Source organism: Cololabis saira, chromosome 21 (assembly GCF_033807715.1).
Source record: "Cololabis saira isolate AMF1-May2022 chromosome 21, fColSai1.1, whole genome shotgun sequence".
NCBI lineage: Eukaryota > Metazoa > Chordata > Actinopteri > Beloniformes > Belonidae > Cololabis > Cololabis saira.
In genome coordinates, this window is record NC_084607.1 from 9660939 (window position 1) to 9683771 (window position 22833).

The 22833-nt window shown below is 42.4% G+C and overlaps 2 protein-coding genes across 2 annotated transcripts in view; both read right to left on the reverse strand.

Moving 5' to 3' along the window:
* asb16 (ankyrin repeat and SOCS box containing 16) overlaps positions 1-22833 on the reverse strand; it is a 333586-nt gene that overhangs the window by 159057 nt on the left and 151696 nt on the right. The window lies entirely within an intron of this gene.
* LOC133422580 (uncharacterized) overlaps positions 1-22833 on the reverse strand; it is a 65766-nt gene that overhangs the window by 40881 nt on the left and 2052 nt on the right. The window contains exon 2 of the mRNA XM_061712597.1: positions 20240-21118. Within this exon, the coding sequence (XP_061568581.1) occupies positions 20240-21118 (879 nt within the window). The remainder of the gene's footprint in view (positions 1-20239; positions 21119-22833) is intronic.

Sequence of the window (22833 nt, forward strand, 5' to 3'; positions counted from 1 at the left end):
CCCCAAAACACACACACTGCAAAATACGTAATTATAAACAGGTCCCAAAGTAAGTACCAATTACCAATCAAACTCTGACTGAAGACAATAATAATAGGAAAAATAAAGTAATAAAATAAAATACAGGACACTCAAAACAACCACAACAAGGGAGTCTAGTTTTAATAGCGATACCCTAGTGTTCAGGTGTTGTCCAGCACTAGACATCATAAGAGCCCAACCCACACATGGAGATGCATGTAGATCTGTCCAGATCTACCTGTAAGTCCAGTATAACTCGCAAGGAAAGGAAAGCCAATGTTAATGAAAAGGGGTGAAATCCCTATTACGGCAACTACACATGCATCCTTTATTCATTTATTTACTTTTGATAAATGCTATGTTGGTGCATGTGAAGGCATTGCACACAACCTATAATGGCACCCCAAGAAACAAGTAAACACTTGGTTGACAAGTATATGGACCCTTTTACAGAGAAAGAACAGCTAATCAACTAAATAAACTTAACACTTAAATTTACTTAACAACACACTCTCCATTCATCCCTTTCAGTTAAAAGTACCAACCTCAACACCCCCACCCGTACTCTCAGGTCCACCTCACCCAACCACCCCGTCGTTTGACCACCACGGGGTTGAGAGCCTTTAGTCGCTGAGCCCCCACCTGCAACGCCCTCCCACAACAAAAACTAACATTCTCTGTCTTTAAATGAGATTTAAAGACATGCCTGATTCACCCAGGCAAACTCTCTTTGATAGAACTGTTTAAGTGTGTTTACTATTATTCATTTTAGTATCCTGTGCTGCGTCATTGGTTTCATTGCTTGTACAATCTTGAAAGGCGCCTAATAAGCTAAATATGGTATTTTTATTGTCCTTAAATCTCTCAGTATTCTGAATATCATCAAATCACTCACTAGTAATCCACCTGAGTGAGACAGTTTCAGTTTTTTTTTTTAAGTTGTGCATGGAAACTGATGAGAATAGATGCTAGTATGAAGTTCTTCATTATATGTGTTGTGTATTTTTGTTTGTTTTTGTTTTCTGGTCAGTGAGTTCTTGGCTCGGTTTAATTAAAAATTATTCAGGCAGAAAACATCGAAGGCAAAGCGAATCTCCAGTTAATTGTCAGTGGAGCTTTTCCAAGCTGTAAATCATGACAGTGTTCAGCTGCGGGAGAGATTTGTCGACATTCGCAAACATCGATTAAACTCTCCCCAAGTCAGTTGTTTCTATCAGCTTTGTTTTATTCCCATTTAACAGATGACGCAACTGCAACAGATGCAGAATAATGACCACTGTAGTTTGTTTCTTTGTGCCCGTGTGTAGGTGTGTCAATAACCATTGCTCCCCTCTGTCCAAACTCAATAAACACACATGCTTTGCAGCATGATATCCACAGCATTGCTGGAGTAAACAACATACACACTGACCATTGTGACGGCAAACACACACAAAGATGTTTAACAATGTTGATATGATGCGTCACTAGAATCTATACAAGCGGGGCCCATTTGTAGTGGGTCGCTGAGAGTTTGCTCTCACACATGTCACCAAGGTGAAACACCATAAACACCGGCACTCCAGCACTGAATCATGGACTCTCCACCACGTGTACGTTTCCAAAGCAGCTCTTTTTTATTGGGAGCGAGAGAACGGTTGGGGGGGGTGTCCTTCTGGATGGTGTCCAGGTGGGGCTCTCCCACTTCTGTCATTAAACTGAGCCTGTAGGAAGGATGGTTTACTGGGTTCCTCTGAACCTCACCAATAACCATCAGGTCACTGCTAACAGCTCAACTGCCACAAGTCAAAAGCAGCCAGATGTGCCTGAAATAACGACAAACATGTTCATTATTCTGCTATTAAACATAAATCTCTCAGGTGATGCCATGATCCATCAGAAATAACATCTTTTATGATTTTATATGGCGGTTTTCTTGCTTGGAGGGATGGCGTTTGACGACTTATCCTATGTTCTGCAAACAGCTGTAGGAATTATTTCTGCCAGCGCTTCATACAGTCTCTCTTTATTTCAGGGTAGGGCAGAGGGAGCGTTCTTGTGTTATCAGCTAGAATCAAGAGAGATGTAGCAAAACCTAAACCTGTAGATGGAAGTCTTGTCGGACCAGTGAACAAACACATTTGTTTGATAGAAAATATGATGCATCATAGTTCAGTCAAAAATAACTCCCAGCATGAATGGTTAAGAGTTCAATAGGAGCCATGACTTCACACTTGAATATATATATACAGTACCTACCCCCATGGTAACAATACCATGTTTAATTTAATCCTAAGTAATATTTGTCCTTTGACATATCAATAGCCCCTTTCACACAGCCAGTTCGAGGCGGGAACGTTGCGCCTTTAAGCCGCCTCGCTGTTCTGTGTGAAAGTCACGGAGGCGGAATGGGGGGGCCAAGTGGCCCCACCAATAAGCCGGCAGCGGAGGTAGTCACAGAGCCGAAACGGGGTCTGTGTGAATGACACAGCCGGCATGCCGGCATGCCACTAGACGCTGACGCTGTCGTCACGCCTCTGATTGCGGAACGCCGGCATGCTGTGTGAATTTACAGACGGGAGCGGCGTTATGCCGGCGTTGTATGGTTCTGTGTGAACCAACAAAGGCGGCGTATTGGCAGGACTTCTTTACACCAATATTGCGGAATCTCTGTGTGAAAGGGGCTAATAATGATGCAGCTATAGTGGACTTGATGGTAGAGGCGACTTAAGCCGGGCATACACTGTGCGATTGTTGGCTCCTCTTGAACCGATTTTCCACTTGTGCGACTATTTTTTGGATCGAGCCAGATTTCGACCCAATCGTTGGTCGTGCCTCGTGCAGTAAACGTGGGGTAACAAGAGAGATTAACACCTCACAATCAGTTCCCGATCACAAATCGTGTGCTCACAAGAAAATCAAACATGTTTGAAATCCTGGTCGCTCCTTGTGAAGGTATTGCACAGTTGAAGCAGCTACAACCCGACTGGCCTCATCTTTTCACAGAGAGCAATAGATGTGCAATCTATGATGTCACGTCAAAAACTATTATTTTTAGTTTAAAGTGTTGCAAATTCACATTACAATTCCAATTCCTTGTCCAAACACGACGTCATCTTATCTTTTTAGATTTATCGCCACACAGAATGGCACAAATTGCCAAGGCAGCGTGTTTGTTCTTGCTGAGCATCTTCGGTGTTTCCCGCTTCGGGGTTCCTCCTCTTCTACTTCTTTTTGATGTTGCAGTTCCAGTACACAGAAGTCCAACGTGAGTATTATGAATGTATAGTGTGAGCAGACGGGTGGCATCAGAACATCGAGAGACAGTGTGAGACCATTACTCGTGGGCTGCAAACTTTTGAACTTAGAGATCTAGTTGTGCAGTTTGAGCTGGGGCTGAATCAAACGATTTAAAATAACGCACAGTGTATGCCCAGCTTTAGAGACTCAAAGACGGGAGAGAAAAGAGTGAACAAGAGTAAATCTCAGACAGTATTATAAAATTGTCTTAACCTCCAAGCCTCTGCTCCTATAGGGCTACTCTGAACTAAATCTCTTTGAGGGCTCTTCATGGCGTACCTGGTGTTGCTTTAGATAAGTGTTGTGCGTCGCCCATGTGAAATCTGGACTTATAAATGTATGAATATTTTGTGATTTTGAGGACCTGTAAAACCAGACTTTGCCCCTTCTTCCTGAAGTCCTGCGACCCCCTGCTGCTAACTCCTGGTTATCTCGGCCTGGGTCGAGATAGTCCGTTTACGACCCCACTGCATGGCCGGAGATCAAAACAAGGACCCAGCAGGGTCTCTGCCAGGGAAAACAGACTTCCTTGGGGGGTTTTATGACACCTAAGCAGGGGTCGGGATGCAGCGGAGCCAAAACCAGACCTCAAAATGGTACTGCTTCTTTGAACCCCCCCTTTTCCGCTTTAATGTGCCTCATAAAATGGCGCTGTTGCCTGAACTACAACCCCCAGCATGCCTTGCGGGGGGGGGTGGCGCCTACAAGCGGCGTTCATCCAATCGCAATGAGGCACCGATGACGTCACCGCAGCGCGCGTAGGATCAAAACCCCTGCCGCTGCTCCTCTTCTCTTCTCTTCCGATCACCCTCTCATCCGAGCTGGATCGTTTGGCTCTGGGCCAAGATCCCATCTCCCTTTCTCCCCCCGGCTGGGGGGAGGTGTAAGGCCCCATCAAGCCGCTCCGTTGGACCTGCAGCCCGTTGAAGCCGCGGTGCACGGAGCCGCCCCCATCAGCTCTCGGTCTCAACTTTTCATCCAGAGTCCTGCTTCACGTGTCCCCGGTCCCTGGGAGCTGGAAAGGGGGGGGAAGCCGCTCCGAAGCTCGGCCCCGGCCCAGGGTGAGACCCGTTCCTCTTTCCTAACTTCTCTCTCTCTGCTCTTAAACTTCACCTGAAAGGACCTGTGGACAGCCTGCCCCGCGCAGAACCGAGACGCATCCCGCTGCCCGTCCCGGGGCCACGCGCTCAGGCCGACGGGCACCAGCACTCAGAAGAAGTAGACTGGCCCCGCGCGCCCCCGAGACGACGTGATAGCCTCCGGACCGGAGCTGGAGCGCCGGCTGCTTCAGCTGTACCCCCGTCCTCTCGTGATTCCAGAGTCAGGAGGAGGAGCGGGAGAGGCGGGAGGACTCTCTGGGATCGGACTCCGACCAAAGACCCGACAGGAACCCCTGATCGGCACCCGGAGACCCGAGGAGGCGTGAGGTTTTGAGACCTGGGTGTATGAGTTTAACTGGGAGTGTTACAGAGCTAAATCTGTGTTCAGAGCTGAGATTACACCACCATCATTATAAGGACTGTTTTCATTAATTTGTAGTCACTACTTTCTGCTAGTCATTCATGTTTTAAAGCGCTGTTTTCTGCAGTTGATCACGGTTTAACACCGGGATCACCATCCGTTCTAATTGCACGTGGCCCAGAGGGCGCGTCCATCTTTAAAAGACCACAGGAGCCCGTTGAACTGTAGATGTTCTGTATCTTCGTTATTATTGCTTGATTTCTTCTTTTTTTTCATTCCATACATTTAACGTTTATGTTTCATTTTATTGATTGTTGTTTTTCTAGTTAATTAATTGTTTTATGGATACTTAAGCCATTTCTGCCATCAGGTTTATTTGGGTGTTGCGTTTATCATCTTTTGACACCCGTATGTAAATAAATTCTGATTGAGTTCTTTATGAGTGGTTGTGTTATTTCATGCAAGATTTGGTCACAAATTGATTTGTTTAAGCAGAGCCTAGTGTTCGGATATCACGCCTTCACTGTTATTCTGTAAGATTTGCTGTTCTGCAGGATAATTCAAATCATAATGAGACTGATTTTCTGCTGTTAGTTATCGAATCCCACCGGAAGTAAGGCCCCGGCGGTGGTGCCCCTACGAGAATTATCATTTTTGATAATACAATTTGATAAATAGTCAACTTTATTAATTATTAATAATTCTTTAATAGAATTATCATTAGCCTTGATAACTGGACAGCCAAGCTACCTATGAGTTGCACAACATAAGCAAACATCCAGAAGTTTGATTTTCCAGCTATTACAGCTGTATCCAATCCCTCCATCTGTGTTGTCCTTCCTCACCTTGGCCATCCTTTGTGTCGGTTCATTAATAGCTGAAGGGCAAAGGCTGCTCCTCTTCTGTGGTGTCTCTGGCTTGAGAGAGGTGGAGAAGTTGGGATGAGAAATGAGACCCAGCGTGAGGTCAGGAAGTCCCCATTCCAACACGGGGATGTGTTGATGCCTGAGATGAAGGAGTTTATGTAGCTGGGTGTTCTGTTCACAAGCTGGATAAGCACTGACGATTGGCAGCTGGATTTATGATGTGTCCACCGCGAGGTGTTGTCTGTCACGGTGAAGAGTGATGTGCAGGATGTCAAAGCTCTCCATTTGCTGGGCGACCAATGTGACAATACAAACTGAGATGAGCAACAGATGAGATCTTGCTTCCTCGAAAGTGACTAAGCTGACCCTTTTGTGGTAGACTCTAAATAATTAAAGCGCTGCTGAGGCTAGAGCTGTTGCACTTGTGTGTTTGAAAGAGCCAGCTTAAGTGGGCTTTCCAGTCAAAGGTTGAGACGATACTGACCCTCAGCGCACCACAGAAGAGTTTTTAAACTACACTCCTTGCAACAATGACCCAGAAAGGAGTGGAAAAAAGGGATGTAGTGAAATAAACACCACAGGATATCTTACATGTGATGTAAAATGAACTCATTTACTTTTCTCCCCACTTAGATTGAACTGTAACTCACTGGAGATGAGGTCAGACTGTTTTGTTTTGCCGTGGTCAAGCTGCAGTCAAGTGCTGAATGACCGCATGTAAAACTGTTGACTGATGCCGAAAGTGTGACGGATAAGTCTTTGGTCTTCCAAACAGCATTTGATAAAGTACTGTTAAAACTCAGTAGTACAAAAAAACTGCTGGACAACGTTCAAGTTGATTTTGAAGCTTGATTCAAGTCAACATCCACAAAGAGTGCTGAGAGAGGGATGTAAACTTCGGTTCTCAAACAGTTCTCATTGAAAACTTTGGGGTTTGGGGTTTCATGGGTACCAGGAGTCTGGTGTGAGTGGTCCAGTGCTTGGCATCCACAAGCAATAACCCATGCAAGTTTCTGATAAATGATCAGCACATGTGTGCAGCATTCCCTGAGTGTAATGGAATGGGATGATTCCTGAGGTACAAACTGGATGCTGTAAGCTCATTGATGGAGAATACTGGCTCGTGCAGTGATCTGTGAAGCCACGCCACAAAACTATGTGCAGAACCCAGTTTAATCAATTCCTTCGCTGTTGTCATATCAGTAATGAGGGATTTATCAAACACCATCTGTCAGCTCATTCATGTTGTCCACATACTTCTTGAAAATGCACTCTTCTCATCTGCTTCTTCTGACATGACGGCTATTGGAGGAAACCAGTAGAGACTAATGGTTATATTACATCCCTGCAGCTGACAATATCTCCATGCATCGTTAACCCCTGTTCGTCAGAGGACCACCTTTGTTTGTGTTTAACAAGATGGCCTCCATAGTTTGATGTGTTACCGTGGTGATGGTTGTACATCAGTGTACAGATGTTGGGAGCTGTGACGTATTACATCTTTTCCCTCAGGAAAGATGACTTAACATTTCTTCCGCTCATCATTATTTTTCTTGTGTATATTAGCAGCCAGCACGGGGACTATAGCAGTGATTGGTTTATTTTAAAATTTGTCTTGGGTAGACGCTTCCAGGCCATGTCGTGATTAGAAAAAAAAACATTGGTGACGCAGACATATGGGAAGCATCAACTCTCTCCAAGCTGTCACTTCCTTCCTCTTTATTTTCCTTGTCATGATGGAGAACCACCGCCTACATTCATTCTTCAATGCCTTGACCCATTAGACAGGTCACCCCAGGTCACCACAAGGGCCGCCTGTGGGCTAGAGGTAGGCTGCAGACAAATCGTAATGCAACGGGATATGGCTAGCAAATGTGAAGAGACTAGTACCTATATTTGTATGTACGGGGGAAGGAAACGCTCCTCCATAATGATTTGTTTACGCTGTTTGCATAGCACTGATCTTTTGATGAATGCAATTGGCCTCTGACTCTGTCAATTAAAGTATCAATCAGTGTTCTGCACTTTAAGTAAACAAATTAATGGTTTAAGATTGCTGCTTTTTGGATGGTACTCCATGGGGGAAAAATTGATCTCTAGAATTTGACTTTAGATAAGGTTACCATAATAGGAAAAACAGTGATTAGTTAAATAAGCAGCACGGGCATCATAAAGACAACCTTCCAATGCAGAGACTAAAGGTTTTTTAGGTCCTTTTTTCCATCAAGGAAGAAAGTAATACTTTCTAATTGTAATCGCTCCCAGAGACATTGCAGTAGCAAGGTATCCATTTCCAGAAGCCAAATCGGCAGACTGGAGACATGTGGTTGGTTTATTATTGGTGAATGTAGAGACTGGATCAGTGTTATCATAATTCAAGATGATTCACATCTGTGAGTTTGATTTTAAATGCAGCACTGCCACTGTAGTTCATCTAAATTAAACAAGGAATTCTCTCCATCTTTGAAGTGGTCACCATGCAGCCTGCAGACATGACAGGAAACGAAACCTTAATCTGCCATATGCCTCCGGTGCAATCGTATTAATGTCTTTGAGTAATAATTATAATGTTGCAGCTTCTTTACAGCTGTCAAAAATGAAAACAGTAATACCAGGTGATGTGAAAGATCTAAAGTGGACGGCAGTCGTTTCTTTAAGGAGCCCTTTCATGAAGAACCAGAGACCTTTCTCTAACCACCTTTATCAACAACCTTGATCAGATGGAGAAAAAAGCAACAATTTCAACTCCTGTCATCCACTGTCTGTTGTACAACACCAGTCTTGCTGTTAATATGAGGCTAATGTGATTTCTGATTTGTATGCATGCAATGGCTTTTTTCCATCTTTTTCTTGAGGTTGTGATGATTGAATGAAGTCTTGTCCTCCCTTACGCAGGCTGAAATTAGTATCTAACATTCATCATGGTGGAGTAAAGTTTATTTTGAAAGCGGAGTGCAAAAGAAAAGAGGGATGATCCGAAGCAGAGGGTCTCAAGCTGGGACTCCAACATGAACCAGCTGTGTACATGGGTGTTTTCTAAATAATGCATTTTTCTAGATTGCATGCTCATCAGTTCTTCGAGCCACCCTTTCAGTGCTTACACTGACGATCCAGTCGGCCAATGAGATTTCCTTCGCCACCCCAACATGTTTTCACAACTCAAATTACAATCTGCCTCTTGCATTTACTCATCGTTACAGAACAGAGTTATTCTGACACCATCCCACTGAGAGCTTTGGTTGCAACCATCCCGGTGGTCTTTCACTTGCTAATTGCAACCCCCACCCCAAACCCACCGTACTCCGGCCCTCTCTGCTGTACCATTCCTCCAATCACTATCGCCATCCAATTCCACCATAAAAAGTCGTTTTTGTAATGAAGCCACAAGGAGTCTGACCTTACAAGCTGAGTGGAGTGTTGCACGTCAGCGGGACGTCAGCTCAGCTTGGTGCGGCCGGTCAAATGCAGTACTTTTATAAGGATGTGTCTTTGTACTAACACTTCTCCCTCCTCCGCTGAGGTTGAAAGGACACCTTGTAAAGTCAGGCTGAAGATTAAGTAGCCCATGCTTCATTACGCTGCAGTGAGGCCACTCCAGTCATTAGACAGAGTCCCGCACTACTGTAACCGCGGCGGCTGGCTCGGCTCACACACACCTCTTAATGGCTTTCCCAGAGTGGCCCCTGGCTGGCCCAAGCTCTCATAATATGAGGATTGGATTTTTAAAGTAAAACAGGCTTGCCGTACCTCCAGCTAGACGCGACGCTCTACAAAACACAACCAAGGATCTGTGGGACGATAATGGAGAAAAGTAACGCCGGAGGAACTGCAGGGGAGGAGTGGGATACGTCTCAAGATGCCACTCATGCGATCGTAACCTTGGTGTCCAGTCCAGTGTTTTCACCTCCACATGCACTCACTCCACTCCCCACTTCTCAGTTTCCCCGAGTCCCAAGACGCTTGTCTCCACGCTCGTTTGCAAGGTTAAGAGTTTTATTTTGATTCAATCCCTTTAGTTTATTTATTTTATTTCATTTGTTGTTACCGCAGGTTCAGTGAAGCGGACAGCAGGCCTGTGCCGCGAAGGGATTAAACACTGTCGCCACTTTTTCTTCCATCAGAGCTCAACACATTCAGTGAGACAGACAGAAACTCCCACTCTTCCCACACTAAAGCCGAACACATGCCCCGCTGCAGAGCGACAGGTAACTGACGCTGAAATACTGCACATGTTGTGCGTTTCCACATTCAGAGTAAATCTCAACTGCCTCGGCCCCACTGGGACCACACTTTAACTCTACTATTTCTACGTATGGGAAGCATTAACCTATCATCAAACTACAGTACCTCATAAATTAAGTTTCCTTTTACATTATCAGCACTCTTAAAAAGCGCAGCAGTCCTTAATAACTGAACCCATTAAAATCATTTCTGCAAGAGAGACATCCAAATGTGTTGCACCAGTGATGGTCTACCACGATAACAGAATCGGATATTTCTTTTTTTTGTTTGAATGAGCTCAACATTTCATTGCCAGTTATGAGAAACTTTAGTGGTTTTCTCTCTTTTTTTGTTGTCTTTGCATCATAACAGGTGATCTCAAATGAAGCAAAGAGTACGATATAAAATCTGTCTGAAGGTCCCACACTGACTCCACATTTTTGGTTCAAATCAAACCATAATTAGCTTTAATGCTTAAATTGTACAGGGACATTCTCTTTTAAAACTAACTTTGCTTTGCACCGTGCTCTCAAGAGAGAAGACCTTGTAATTATGCAAATCTGATTCCAGCTTGCTCAAACAGTGGTGAAAGGATGTGATTCTTCGTGCCTGCAGCTGCAGATTACAAACCCAACATTTTTTTTTAGGAATAAAGATATGGATATTTCAGAAAGAGTGGGGGTCTTGTCTGACAGCTGCCTGATTTCTTAGCCCCCTTCTCGCTAACACTGGACTGAGTGATGTTTTTTGGGGGGGTTTTGTCCCTGGCTCTAAGTTTCTCACACTAAAAAAGAAGAAAAAAAACATGAGGATTATGTCAAAAGGACTTTGTACATGCTGATACCTCAGGAGAGTAAAAAAAAAGAAGAGTGAAGCAGTTTATTTTGGAATGAGAGCCCAACTTTTCGTCAGGATTTGCGCCATAATGTCAATAACGAATCTTGTTCAGGGACAAAGTAAAGGGGGGAGAGAGAAGGAGAGAAAATATCAAGATGGGAAAAGAGTGAAGAGAAAAGAAAGACATGTGTAATTTCTTTGTGTTCAGAAACAGCTGTCCACTGCCTGCCAGCCGTAAAAAGATTTTATTCTGCACATTAAGAGAAACACCTTGAATTATTATTGCTTAAAACCAGGAAACATGTTCCTCTCTGAAACAAGTCAACAACCTCATCCTGTCCAACTGTTTTTAATGGTCGTATCGCCCCACAGAGTTCATCAGGCTTGTAGCTCCATTTTTAAGTACTGTCCAGGGTCATGAGAAAAAGATTTAGGAAGGAAGCTCTCCTCGGACCCCTGGCAAGTTCAGCCCTCAGCTGAAGTTTAACCGTTTCTACCAAAGACCTCTCTGCCACTTTTATAATCCAGTTCCATAAACTTAGCGTTTAAAAGGGAAAACAGTCTGGCTGTAACTTTCTCTCTGCTCGGTATTGGCTGCCTGGACATTTCTGTGGCTTTCATAAAGTTTCCCAATACCGGAATGTTCCTCAAAAGCGGCTTTTGACATCGAGTAATCTATTTGAACATGCTTTTCTGATTATTTGTGCTGCAGTGGTTGCAACATTTGGTAATACTTTACCTGATATATGGTATATTGTGTGATTTCACGAGTTTTTCTGACTAAAGACCCGGTCCATTGGAAAGAAACGTGCTTCTCCGATGTTGGGAATAACACCATGACCTGTGTGAAAGTGATTTCTGTTTTTAAATCTCATCCATCAGTACTTTCCCTTTCAACAGTCTCTTGGAGGTTTGTGAGAGTGTTGCAAAATATGAGGGCTTGATTGCTGCAAGAGCTCAATTTTCGTGGCCTGGAGGGTTTTGGTGGGCGTCATGACTGTCAACAGGGAGACCCCAGTTTGTCCTATCTATTGCTTTTTTATAAACTTTGGTTTTAAACTAAGCTTTTTACTTGTGCTTTGATTTGCTCTGTGGTTATGTTCATGCATTTGAAAACTGGTTGCGGTTAGGACGACATCATAGCCTGCCTTAAAATATACACAAAGCAGCTGCTGCAAACAAAAACTCTTGCGTATTAGCTGGCAGGCACCATGTGAATAATATACTAAACATGAAGTATACATATGGATGAAAAATGCAACTAAAAATGCAAAATAAAAGTCATGCTGGGAATCAGAAGCTATGAAAAAAATGTGCATCTCACGTCCTCGCGCACGGAGCAGCTTCACGGAGTCGTTGATCTGAGGAAACTGGAAATGAAAGTGGCATCAGCCTGAAAAAAGCACAAATTATCAGCACAATCGAACAACGGTGGAGCTCAGGCTTTCAGACGGTTTAGCTGAAAAATTAGGCGCCTCAATACCGTTGAAGGAGTTACACGTTTACTTTATGAGACAAGTCCGCTGTGTGAAAGTGACAAGTAACTGTATTGACCTCCGTACTTTTCTTCCTCTGATCGTTGGCCTGCTCGCAGTGAAACTCCTCTGAACCTGTTGGGCCAGGCAGCTCCTTCTCCTCTTCTCTGGAAGCACTGATCCTATTGATCTCGTTCTTTAAGTGTTACCATAAATTCCCTCCCCATTAGTTTTAAACAGGATGATGTTTCATCCACCCAGTGATTAATCTGGAAAGTCCTCCACCAGGGAAAGAAGCATCCTCTGTGCACTATCCTCTCATCCCTCCTGCACTCGTGTGGTCCCTCATCTTATGTTACCTCTTCCTCCACCTCTCTTTTTCCTCCTTTTTCACTTATCTCTCACTCCTCTGTTTATGCTTCCTGGATTCCTAGAACAAAGAGCTTCTACCAGAGAGATTAAATTCACATCATTTGTTTTTCAACCCTTTTATCTGCTTTATCTTCCTGCTGGATGTGTGGCCACCGTCTCCACTGTTGATGCCTGTAATGTACTTGGAATACTTTTAAAATATTTGCTTCTCTTTCAGAATTAAACAATCAGTTTACAGCAAACAAGCTCTGACGGAAGAACCCCCCGTGAAACCTAAGTAGCCCTCCGAACAGGCTGTTTAATGGACTACAGATGAGTTTCAACAGTGCATACAAGAGCTGCCTCAAAATGCATTTGCAAATGTATTTTGCGGTTAGTGTAGGGCTCCTAGGATGCCAGATATGTGTGGATCTTTCACAATAATGCAAATACGTTAATTAAGTTTATCCCTCTAGTTTTACAGAAGTTTCTGGGGTTCCAGATTCTTGACTGACCCGCCCAAACCAAACACCTCGACCATGCAATAGGTGTCATATGTTTCCTTTTTCTTGTCACTTACAGTGTCTCATGACAACCCTGTCCTCTCTCAGATTGACAGCCTCTCAGGTTTCCCGCGATCAAAGAGTCCCAGGTTGGCTCCGCAGGTCAGTGTTTTTGAAAGCTTCCTTGAATTATATCGCTTGAGTGTTCGGAGTTCATGATCTGTGAAAGACCAGACACACAAATCATCCCCGGGTGAAGCCATATGTGAGGCCTTAAATGCAGGGACTGTAATAATAATGTTGGTCTGGGGCCAACTTCTGGAGGAGAGTGGCTGTTGGAGGGATTTGTGTTGAGTGTGCACCTGAGTGAGTTTCTCTGCAGATCAAAATGTGGCATCATTTCCAGCAGGGATTTCGATGCACAACCACTGGGAAAGCAATCTGGTCTGTTATGTCGAAGACGTGATAACCTTTCTCTCTTTTTTTTTTTCCCACAAGCATCGTCTTGGTTTGTACTGTATATTTCTCTGGCTTATACACTTCCATACATGTGTGATCTGACAGGAAGAGCTACATCTGCTTCAGGAGATTAAAGCCGTAATCTAATCTTGGCATTTGAAGCCCACTGCAATTTGTGCAGGAGGTTTTTTGATTAAAAAGCCTCAGTGCATGCATGTGAGGAGCCTTGCCCACCTCCAGGGCAGCCAGTTAAATGATTGATACCCCAGAGGATGTGATAACCAACCGTCAGCCTGGTCCGTCTGCTGCTCGGCTTGATGTCACTTAGGTTTGTGAAAACAACAGCCAATTCGACATAAACTCTAAGAATGGGGCAAACCAGTGCTGCCATTTGTCATGTGTTTGCGCCGCGGTTCTAAATTTAATCATCAGCACCTGAGAAATGTTCACCCCATTTGCTTCATTAATCCACTCTTGTGCTCTATGCTGCTGCTTGTATGAGCCTTTCTTTCATTATCTGGCTGATTTACTGCTCAGGACCGCTGTGTTCAAGAGTCACCTGAATGTCCTGAGGTGGAGGCTCGACTCCCGATTCCAGGCATCGCTCCACCCTGCGTGTAAGGTCTTGACATCTACAGCCCCGAGTATAAATAGACAGCAGTATGACTCATGCTGCAACAATCAGGGGTCACCAGTTTTCCGTGATGTGATCCAAGAATTAAATGTCAATGAGTATTTAATCTATTTGATTCTGCGCCGAGGTGTTGCTGCAGGTCTGGTGGAGTGTAATGATCCATTAGGCTCAGTATAATGTGTTTTTTAGTAGGCTGTCCTAAAACTACATCTGCAAAATGTGGTGTTGAAAAATAACTTACAAATTCAGTAAGAACAGCAGAGGAAACTAAACACAAAGTCATTTGCTAGCTCCCTTTCTTGCCGAAGCATTAGATTTAATTACGTCGTCATTTCAATTAGCCGGACTGCACATCCTACTATTTTTATGAGGTTAGTCAAGAAAATGTTGCTTAGAGACGCTCCGGTCCACAGCAGTATCTCTGTCAAATAAATACCTTGTACTGATGCAATGACAAATCGAAGTGGAACATTTTATTAGGTTTTAAGCAAAGATGCTGATCTTCAGTGCATAATCTACAGTTTTATTGAGAAAGACAAGGCTGTGGGTCCTCTCGGAAACAAAAGCGAGGTCAGACAGCTGCCTCGGTTTGCTGCGCACACACACTCGCTGACCCCGTTCACTAGCGTCTCCATTAACCAGAGCCGTGTGATTTCATTACATCGGGCTTAATTGTGTTCGGTGCATCTCAACATGGTCTGGTAGAAACAGCGGCGTGAGGGCGGCTGGAGGGAAAGGAAGATGGGACCGGCTGCAGAGATGCAGGGCAGAGGCGATGTCAAAGCTTTTATTCACAGGCTTTTAAAAAGCTCTCTATTCCACACCAGTGCATCTCCCTTTCTGCAGGGCTGAAAGCAGGTCTGCACTGAGAAAATAACTTCCAGCCTCCATGCTGCCGTGTAAATAAAGCACAACGTGGGGATGGTTCCTGCATAACAGGCACTATGAGATGCATTACATTTTCCAACTTAATGATGCAGACGAGACATGACGGCTGATGTTTGTAAACGCGTACTTCGGCGTGTTATTTGTGTCGAAGTGGAATAAAGTCTGCGATGTTAAAATGGAGTAAAGATAAGCGGGTTTAGAATGACGATCAAGGGAAAGCGGGAAATGAAAACAAAGGCACGGATGAGGGCAAGCCACTTGAAAATGATTGCAGGCTTTCTCATCATTCAGCATGGGTTTTGTTAAGAAGCTGACAGTCGGTGCATGTTCGTTCTGTGTAATCAGTGTGGACAGCTTCCAAATAACACGGGTGCCAGCAGGACTTTAGAGTTCTCACAGTTCTGGTACGTCTGTGGTCGACACCTGACTTGGTTTGGTTTCAGCCGGAGCTGAAACACCTGCTGTGGGGTTTCCTTCTCATGTCAGTCCATCCAGACAAACACTGCTGTTTTAACTTTCAAAACACTACAGACAGGTATTGTCTGCCAGTTTCATGTCAACTAACTTTCAAGATGGTGTGACCTTTAGTCTGTATGAGCTCACACGCCAGGAAACGCACGGTGGTCCCCTGTGCCCGTGTGAAGCGCCTTACCAGACCTTACCAGATCTTACTGGCTATTTACTAATCTAAAATAATCTAAAATTATACTGACTCGTTAGATGTGGAAGGTTAATGCACTAGATCGCATATCCACATTTGTATGGAAGATCAATGGGAAGAATAAGAAAATGGCTGCAAGAAAATAAGTAGTGAGTGTATTGAGATTTAATGCACAAAAAAATAGATATAAAGTGATAGCCTACTATTAGTAACTGCTGCCCCTCCTTTCAGATAGGGTCTTGTAAATAGTTTTTCTAAGGAGCTGTTTGTGAGATCAGACTGTTCCCTTACCTCCAAACCAGTTAAAAGGCTTGTGGTTAGGTGGCAGCTTTGGGCGCCTCTGACGTCGCCAGTGTTTTCAGACAGATTTTAAGTTTATGATTCGGAAACTATTTCACTTGAAATTACATCCAGGCAAGTTCAGAGTGTTCCACCTTTGAAGAAGAGAGGTTTTACTGTGTCTATTATGGTGTTAAGAGAAAAACGAAACCAAACACTGAAGGAAAATACTTTTTTTCCCAACGTCACTTGGATACATTTACATGGCTGCTTGCAGCCATGGATGGACTAAAGACCTCCACGGGTTTCCGGTAATAACAGCAGACCATTAACAGCATCGTGCAGGGCAGGTAATATTTGGCCGCCATGGTCAGTGACTTTTCTGAGTAGATTCTTTTGGGGTTTTTTCCCCTCTTTCAGCTTGTTTTGTAACTTTTAGTTCATGTAAAAATATAAAGACAAAGCTAAAGAAAGTCACTCTCTCCCCTCTAGAAACTGCAAATAGTTAGTTACATCAACAGAAACTTACAAGTGTCCCAATAAAAAAACTACATTTGGGATAGGCAATTTTAATACCCAAGCCTACACTGTAAAAAATTTTCCCGTAAAATTACGGTAAAGAGCTGGCAGCACAGACGCCAGCAATATACCGTAATTTTTACGGTATCATCCGTAGAATGATTTTACAGTAGTAGTCTGTAAACCATAAATACAGTATATTTCTGTATTTCTATCATTTACTGTAAATAGCTGGCGGCAGGGATGCCAGCAATATACTGTAATTTTACTGTATTCACACTGTTAAATTATTTCACAGTGTAATACAGTAAAATAATAAATACAGCATAGTTCTGTGACTATTTGGAAATTACAATAATATTCTGCTTAGGTTGTTACTTTATCTTCTCAAAGTTTACTGTAGTCAGGCACAGTATATAAAACAATAACTCAATGTAGCAGTTTCCTAAAATATCAGTCCTAAATGAAATCAATATTAGAACCTCATTACTCTTAGGGCTATAGACAATTGCTTAAGATATGCATTATTGTGAATATTGTGCAAAATAAGCAATACAAACTTAAAATCAGACTCAAAATTATTTATTTCAAAAAGCAATATCAACATAAATACTGCAACTTTCAAAAATTGGAAAAAAAAGAAAATTAACCCTGTTGGAGGATGCTGAGATTTCGAGTAGTAAACAGCCTAGTAGTGTCTGCTTTAGACTGGCTATAAACTTAAATTCTTAAATTGTTTTTCAGAGATTGTCCCTAACACTTACTCATACCTAACCCATGACAACATTATTCAGCATTGTCTATTTAAGACATTAGTTTGAACAATTTTCTTAAGTTATTTATCTTACCAAACTTGAGCATTACCTTGAATAACACAACAGGTCTAAGAAAAAGACCCAGGCAACAAATTCTGAGGAACGATAAGTTTAACCTATTCTGTGAGGTATATATGCTTATGTCTTTGCAACAATTTAAATACATTTAAAATACAATCTCAGAATTTACTGCAATGAACCATCTGCTGCCAGCAACAATATAGAACAGTAAGAGAATTTTGAAACACATTATCATAGGGTGTGCGACAAGGGCCAAACGCACTGCAACAGCCTTATGCGTCTCAGTTAAGGAAAACGCTTTCAATTACAGAAACGATTCAAATTCACAAACTCAAAACGGGGTACAAAAAGAGGAACGTGGTGCAAATGAAAAAACGTGCTGCAAAAAAACAAAGACAAATGCAGCATCATCAAATGAGCTGCAAATAGAGAAACGATGCAAAGCACAAAACGATATAAAACAAGAAACCATCTTCAAAAGAAAAACGCTTCATAACCGGTCACTGCAACCGGAAGTGCTCCAAACCTGCAGGGGGCGCTCTGACTGAACCACAGTGTTTACATCCATGGTTTAAACATACAGCGGGAACGCTAATGTGATTTCTATCTGACTATATTTATATACGATGTTTATGTCACTGTACATTGTATCGTCTGGTGTAAAATATAATAAAGAAACGTCTCGTCTCGCTGTACATTACGAGACGTTTCTTTATTATATTTTACACCAGACGATACAATGTACAGCGTTGTACAGTGATATAAACATCGTATATATATATATAGTCAGATAAAAATCACATTACCGTATGTTTAAACCATGGATGTAAACACTGTGGTTCAGTCAGCTGCTCCACCTGCAGGTTTGGAGCACTTCCGGTTGTAGTGACTGGTTTATGAAGCGTTTTTCTTTTGAAGATGGTTTCTTGTTTTGTGCTTTGCATCGTTTCTCTATTTGCAGTGCGATTGATGATGCTGCATTTGTCTTTGTTTTTTGCAGCATGTTTTTTTCATTTGCACCACGTTCCTCTTTTTGTACCTCGTTTAGACTTGTGTTTGAGTTTGTGAATTTGAATAGTTTCTGCCGTTTTCCTTAACTGAGACGCATTAGGCCGTTGCGGTGCGTTTGGCCCTTGTCGGCCACCCTAGTATCAATATTTGGAAAGCTACACTATTAAGAATGTTTTCAAAGTAGGAACATTAAAACCTTTTTGATTCCATAAGTAAGAACACTCAGCAAAAAAGCATTATTGACACATTTTGAAAAGAAAACTGCCACAGGCTTGTGTTTTTCCTTTTAAAATAGTCCTGTGAGTTAGATTAAAATTTTCAAAAAAATTTAACTTAAAAAAATTACATTATGTAATCTGCTATGTACTGTGAAAATGCAGAATATGCATAATTGGCAACATTTGGAAAACACATAAGAACATTTTGTAAAAAGTGCATTAAGGCCATTTTGAACAGCTGGTCAAAAACAACATTTAGGCAAGCAACTATGAGGTAGGCACCTGTGTCAATGCAAGCTAGACTTGCAATTTCTTCTTAAATAGTCCTGTGAGGTAGGCTTGTGTTCTCACATCTTACTGTAGCTCCAGTCAGTGGAAGTCTGTGTGGGTGTGAACGGTCCGGATTAAAATATTGTGCCAGGAGATCCAGGAGAGATGACCGCTGAAGCCGCTGTTCCTCTCTGCAGCAGTGTTGCCACTGTCAAACAATAACAAACAAATACCACAGAATCAGGACAAGATCAAGATCATGTACAATATACCAGCCAAGCTAATGTTTATAAAGCTAATATTACTAGTTCTCTTGCAGCTTAATGTGTCAATGCCAGACTGTCAAAACAACCCATGGACGGAGAGCAAGATTAAAGAGAACTCACAGTTCTATATGAAGTCCCATTCAAAATCAAGAAGTTTCTTCAGTAGCGTGGAAACGTGTGTGTTGACTGCAGAAAACTTCTTGTGGACGATCACACCTTTCTTCTTGGAGACAACCTTGCCCCTTTTAGCCTTTGTCCCTCTCTCTGGATTTATACCAATGAAGCGCCTGAAATCAAAATAGTCTAAGATCAGAGTGGGGTTGCAATGACATACTGTTTTGTGTACATTCAATTAAATTCAATCAATTGTTTTTTTTGTCTTCTTCATTGCACAAATAGAGTGGACCCGGATGACAAAGTGACATCAAACGGAATTATAATAAAACCTTAGTCCAATAAAACACCCAGTGTGTGTGTGTTGTGGCTTCAAATGTACCAATACCATTTTATGCTAAAAAATACAAACACATTAATTTAGTTGTAACAATAGAATGATGACAAGGAATGATGGGGTTCTTACCTCTGAATGAATTCCAGAGTACAAGCTGCCTCATCTTGATACTGAAGGTTGAATATATAGTAGATTGCAAATACAGCAGCAAGTCCCGTTACAAATGTTGGTGTGATGCACTCAGAGATGACACGGCCCTCCAGGGTGATCCTCCAACCTCCAACCACGACTTTCCCTGCTGCACCTGAAACTTCACGTCATAGCAACACGAGAATGCATCTCATTTACATTTGTAAACTCAAGATGATATGCAAAATGTGCCTATCAATGACTCTAAATTAAATTTATACCATGAAGTATTAGGCGAGGACTTGCAGGAGGACTGAGAGTTGTCTCGACGTCAGCTGCAGTGGCAGAAACCTGTAGGGAACAAATACATACATACAAGATTTTTAAGAAAAATTATAAAAAGGCAAATCATTAGTAAACACTAGGTGAGAGTAACCTAGAGGTGAATTAAGTAGGCTTCTGATGTACCTACAGTCAAACAGATTGCAATCAAATTTAAAAGGTAACAATTTTACACATTAAAGCATGTTAACAGGTACTGATAAATTGTCTCCAGTGAGTCACTCTTTAAAACACAGGGTTAGAAATAAAGACGAAAACTCACATCTGCAAGAAGGACCAGCCCGGTTAGGTCCTCTCCAAAGTGTGCCATGAGCAGCTGAACAACACGAAGTGCCACATTATCTTCACCATTAGAGATGACATCCTTGACATCTTTGTTAGTAGGTTTTTCCCTGAAGTATTGTGTGATGGCTTTTCCACATTCCTCCATACTGAGTTCCAAGCTACGAAGCACATTGATGTCTGTGAGCAACTCAAAATGTGCGTATATAAATCTTAGTGTGAAAAGAAAAGGCCATTTGCTTTTTAAATCTTCAATGTCAGGTGATGGAAGTGTATTTATGTGGCTACGTTGTAGAGAGAATGTGAGCTCCATTAGATGTTTAACGTCGGCTCTTTCTGCTCCACCTGCACCCTCCTGTCTGTAAACCTCCTCCAGTCTCTGCCGGTGCTGCTCTAGAGTCTCATCAGTTTCTTCTGGGGGGAGCTCTGGCTGAAATCTTGTACATCCATAGGTGTCAGTTGGACCCCTCTTGTATGTAGAGGATCGGTGGTTTGAAAAGCTTCCATTACGGTTCACATTCTCAATGCGGTTTTTCAGTTGAAGCAAAAGTGATGTGTAACCTCCAGCCAGAAGTGACCCATCTGGAGTCATATCAGCAAAACTCTTTGGGTACTGTCTGATGATATTTCGAACTACAGTTAGACACTGGGCACGAGTGGGGTTAGCTTCACACCTTCTCATTTCATCTGTGAGTACTCGTACCATCTGGCGTCGCGCCACTGGATTAGGTCTCTTTCCATCTGTAATAGCAGAACGAATTTCCTGTGGCATTTTTTCCCAGGGGACCTGGAAGGTTTCTGGCCATGTTTTCAGTATCTGAGATGTGGAAGGTCTGTTGCTTGGATCGCTGTTTCTTGCCTGGGTTGAACACGATGCAATGGCCGATAGCCGTGATGGGGTAGAATGAGGCGTAGTGCATAAAGATGGTAATGAAGACTCAGACGCCGACCGATTACTGCTCAGAGATGACGAAGTTGGAGTGGCTTGTAAATGTAATATAACTGTCTCAGTTTCTAAAAAACAAACAAAAAAACTAGATTAATTTAGATTATGGTCATTTCCTATACCTGTACCCTATGTTACTGTGGCATCAGCCTGATACAAGATTTTTAAGTATTAGTCCATCCCCACTTGAATGCCACAATAAATTAGCCATACATTACCTAATTTGAATGCATCCAGGAGTTTCCGGCACTGGATAACAGGTAGCAGATCAGCAATGTCTTCCTGCTGGACATATTTTAAGTCTTCTTTTGACTCCAAGCCGGAACTCTGAAGTTTCGATATTATTTGCCGCTGAGTCTCTTCAGACAGATTTGGCAAGATCTTGCAGATGATCTCTTTGATTTCTTCACTCAAATCCACCATCATTCTGGAAAAGAGGGAAAGAATGGTGAAGAATTATCAGTTGTGTGCCATGGACAGTGTACTCAGGCAAGGGATAGTAATCTAGCAGATTCTCCTGATTAATACAGCAGTAGCTTCTCTGCATCAGTGTGAGGCTTGATACTTTTCAGCAATAAAATATACTGCTGAATCCTTAACGAGAACCACTTTGATTTTTCCAGTAACAAGCCTGTCATCATCATCATCATCAAGCACAATAAGCATGTTCTTTTTGTATTTGGTCCCATTCACTTCATTGGCTATCTGAGTGTTTGTGGACTCAAAATTGTGATGTGCAACTGCCTCTCTGATTACATCATTTACTGCGTTTAAATGCACTCAATAACCCTTTTAAAACCCGAATATTAGTAATAACCCGAATTTTGACTGCATGTGAACGTACGGTAGTCATTGTAGTAATCTAAGAAAAACTGTGTGCCTCTCTCCACTGAAACAGCTGGAGGGAAGAAGGTACCAGCACTCAGAAATGCCTGCAGAAGCTGATGTCTCTCTGCAAGAGTAGAACATGGATTCTTAAAGTTCAACGAACTTGATAACAGTAAAATATGTCAGGGAACATAGAAAATAATTTCTGGCTGCTTTTTAGTGCCACTGTATAAGTCTTCACGATGAAATATTTAACCTTCACTGAGTTATAATGTTAAGATTATGAAAGAAAAGCCACATATGATGCAAAACCGTTTGACAAATCATATACAAAGTTAGAAGTAATTTGTGAAACGCGCAGTGACAGAAAAAAAAAGCATTTACAATTAAGGAGTCCAGATCAAGCCAATATCTTCACACAAACTTTAAGTCTTTAACGGAAAAATACAACACTATCATAAGCCTTGAGGGTTCAAATGTTTTTATCCGAACGAGCTTAATTCCGTTAACTCACGATTTTACAAGATATAAAAAGATATTATTCCAGCAGCCTCGTGGTATTTTCCTGCTAACCTGAGCTCCATCAGCCGACGTCGGCCTCTCACACCGTGTTTAAGTGTTGCTCCTCGCATGCAGACGTTCAGATATATTAATGTTACCAAGATTAAACAACAATAAAAACCCGAAAAGTAACTTTACTGTAGCTTAATATTGTTTCGGCTAGCCTATTCAAATCTAACCCTCACTGATGGCGAGACAAACTCCTGAGCTACATCAAACATTCTCGGCAATATAAATGA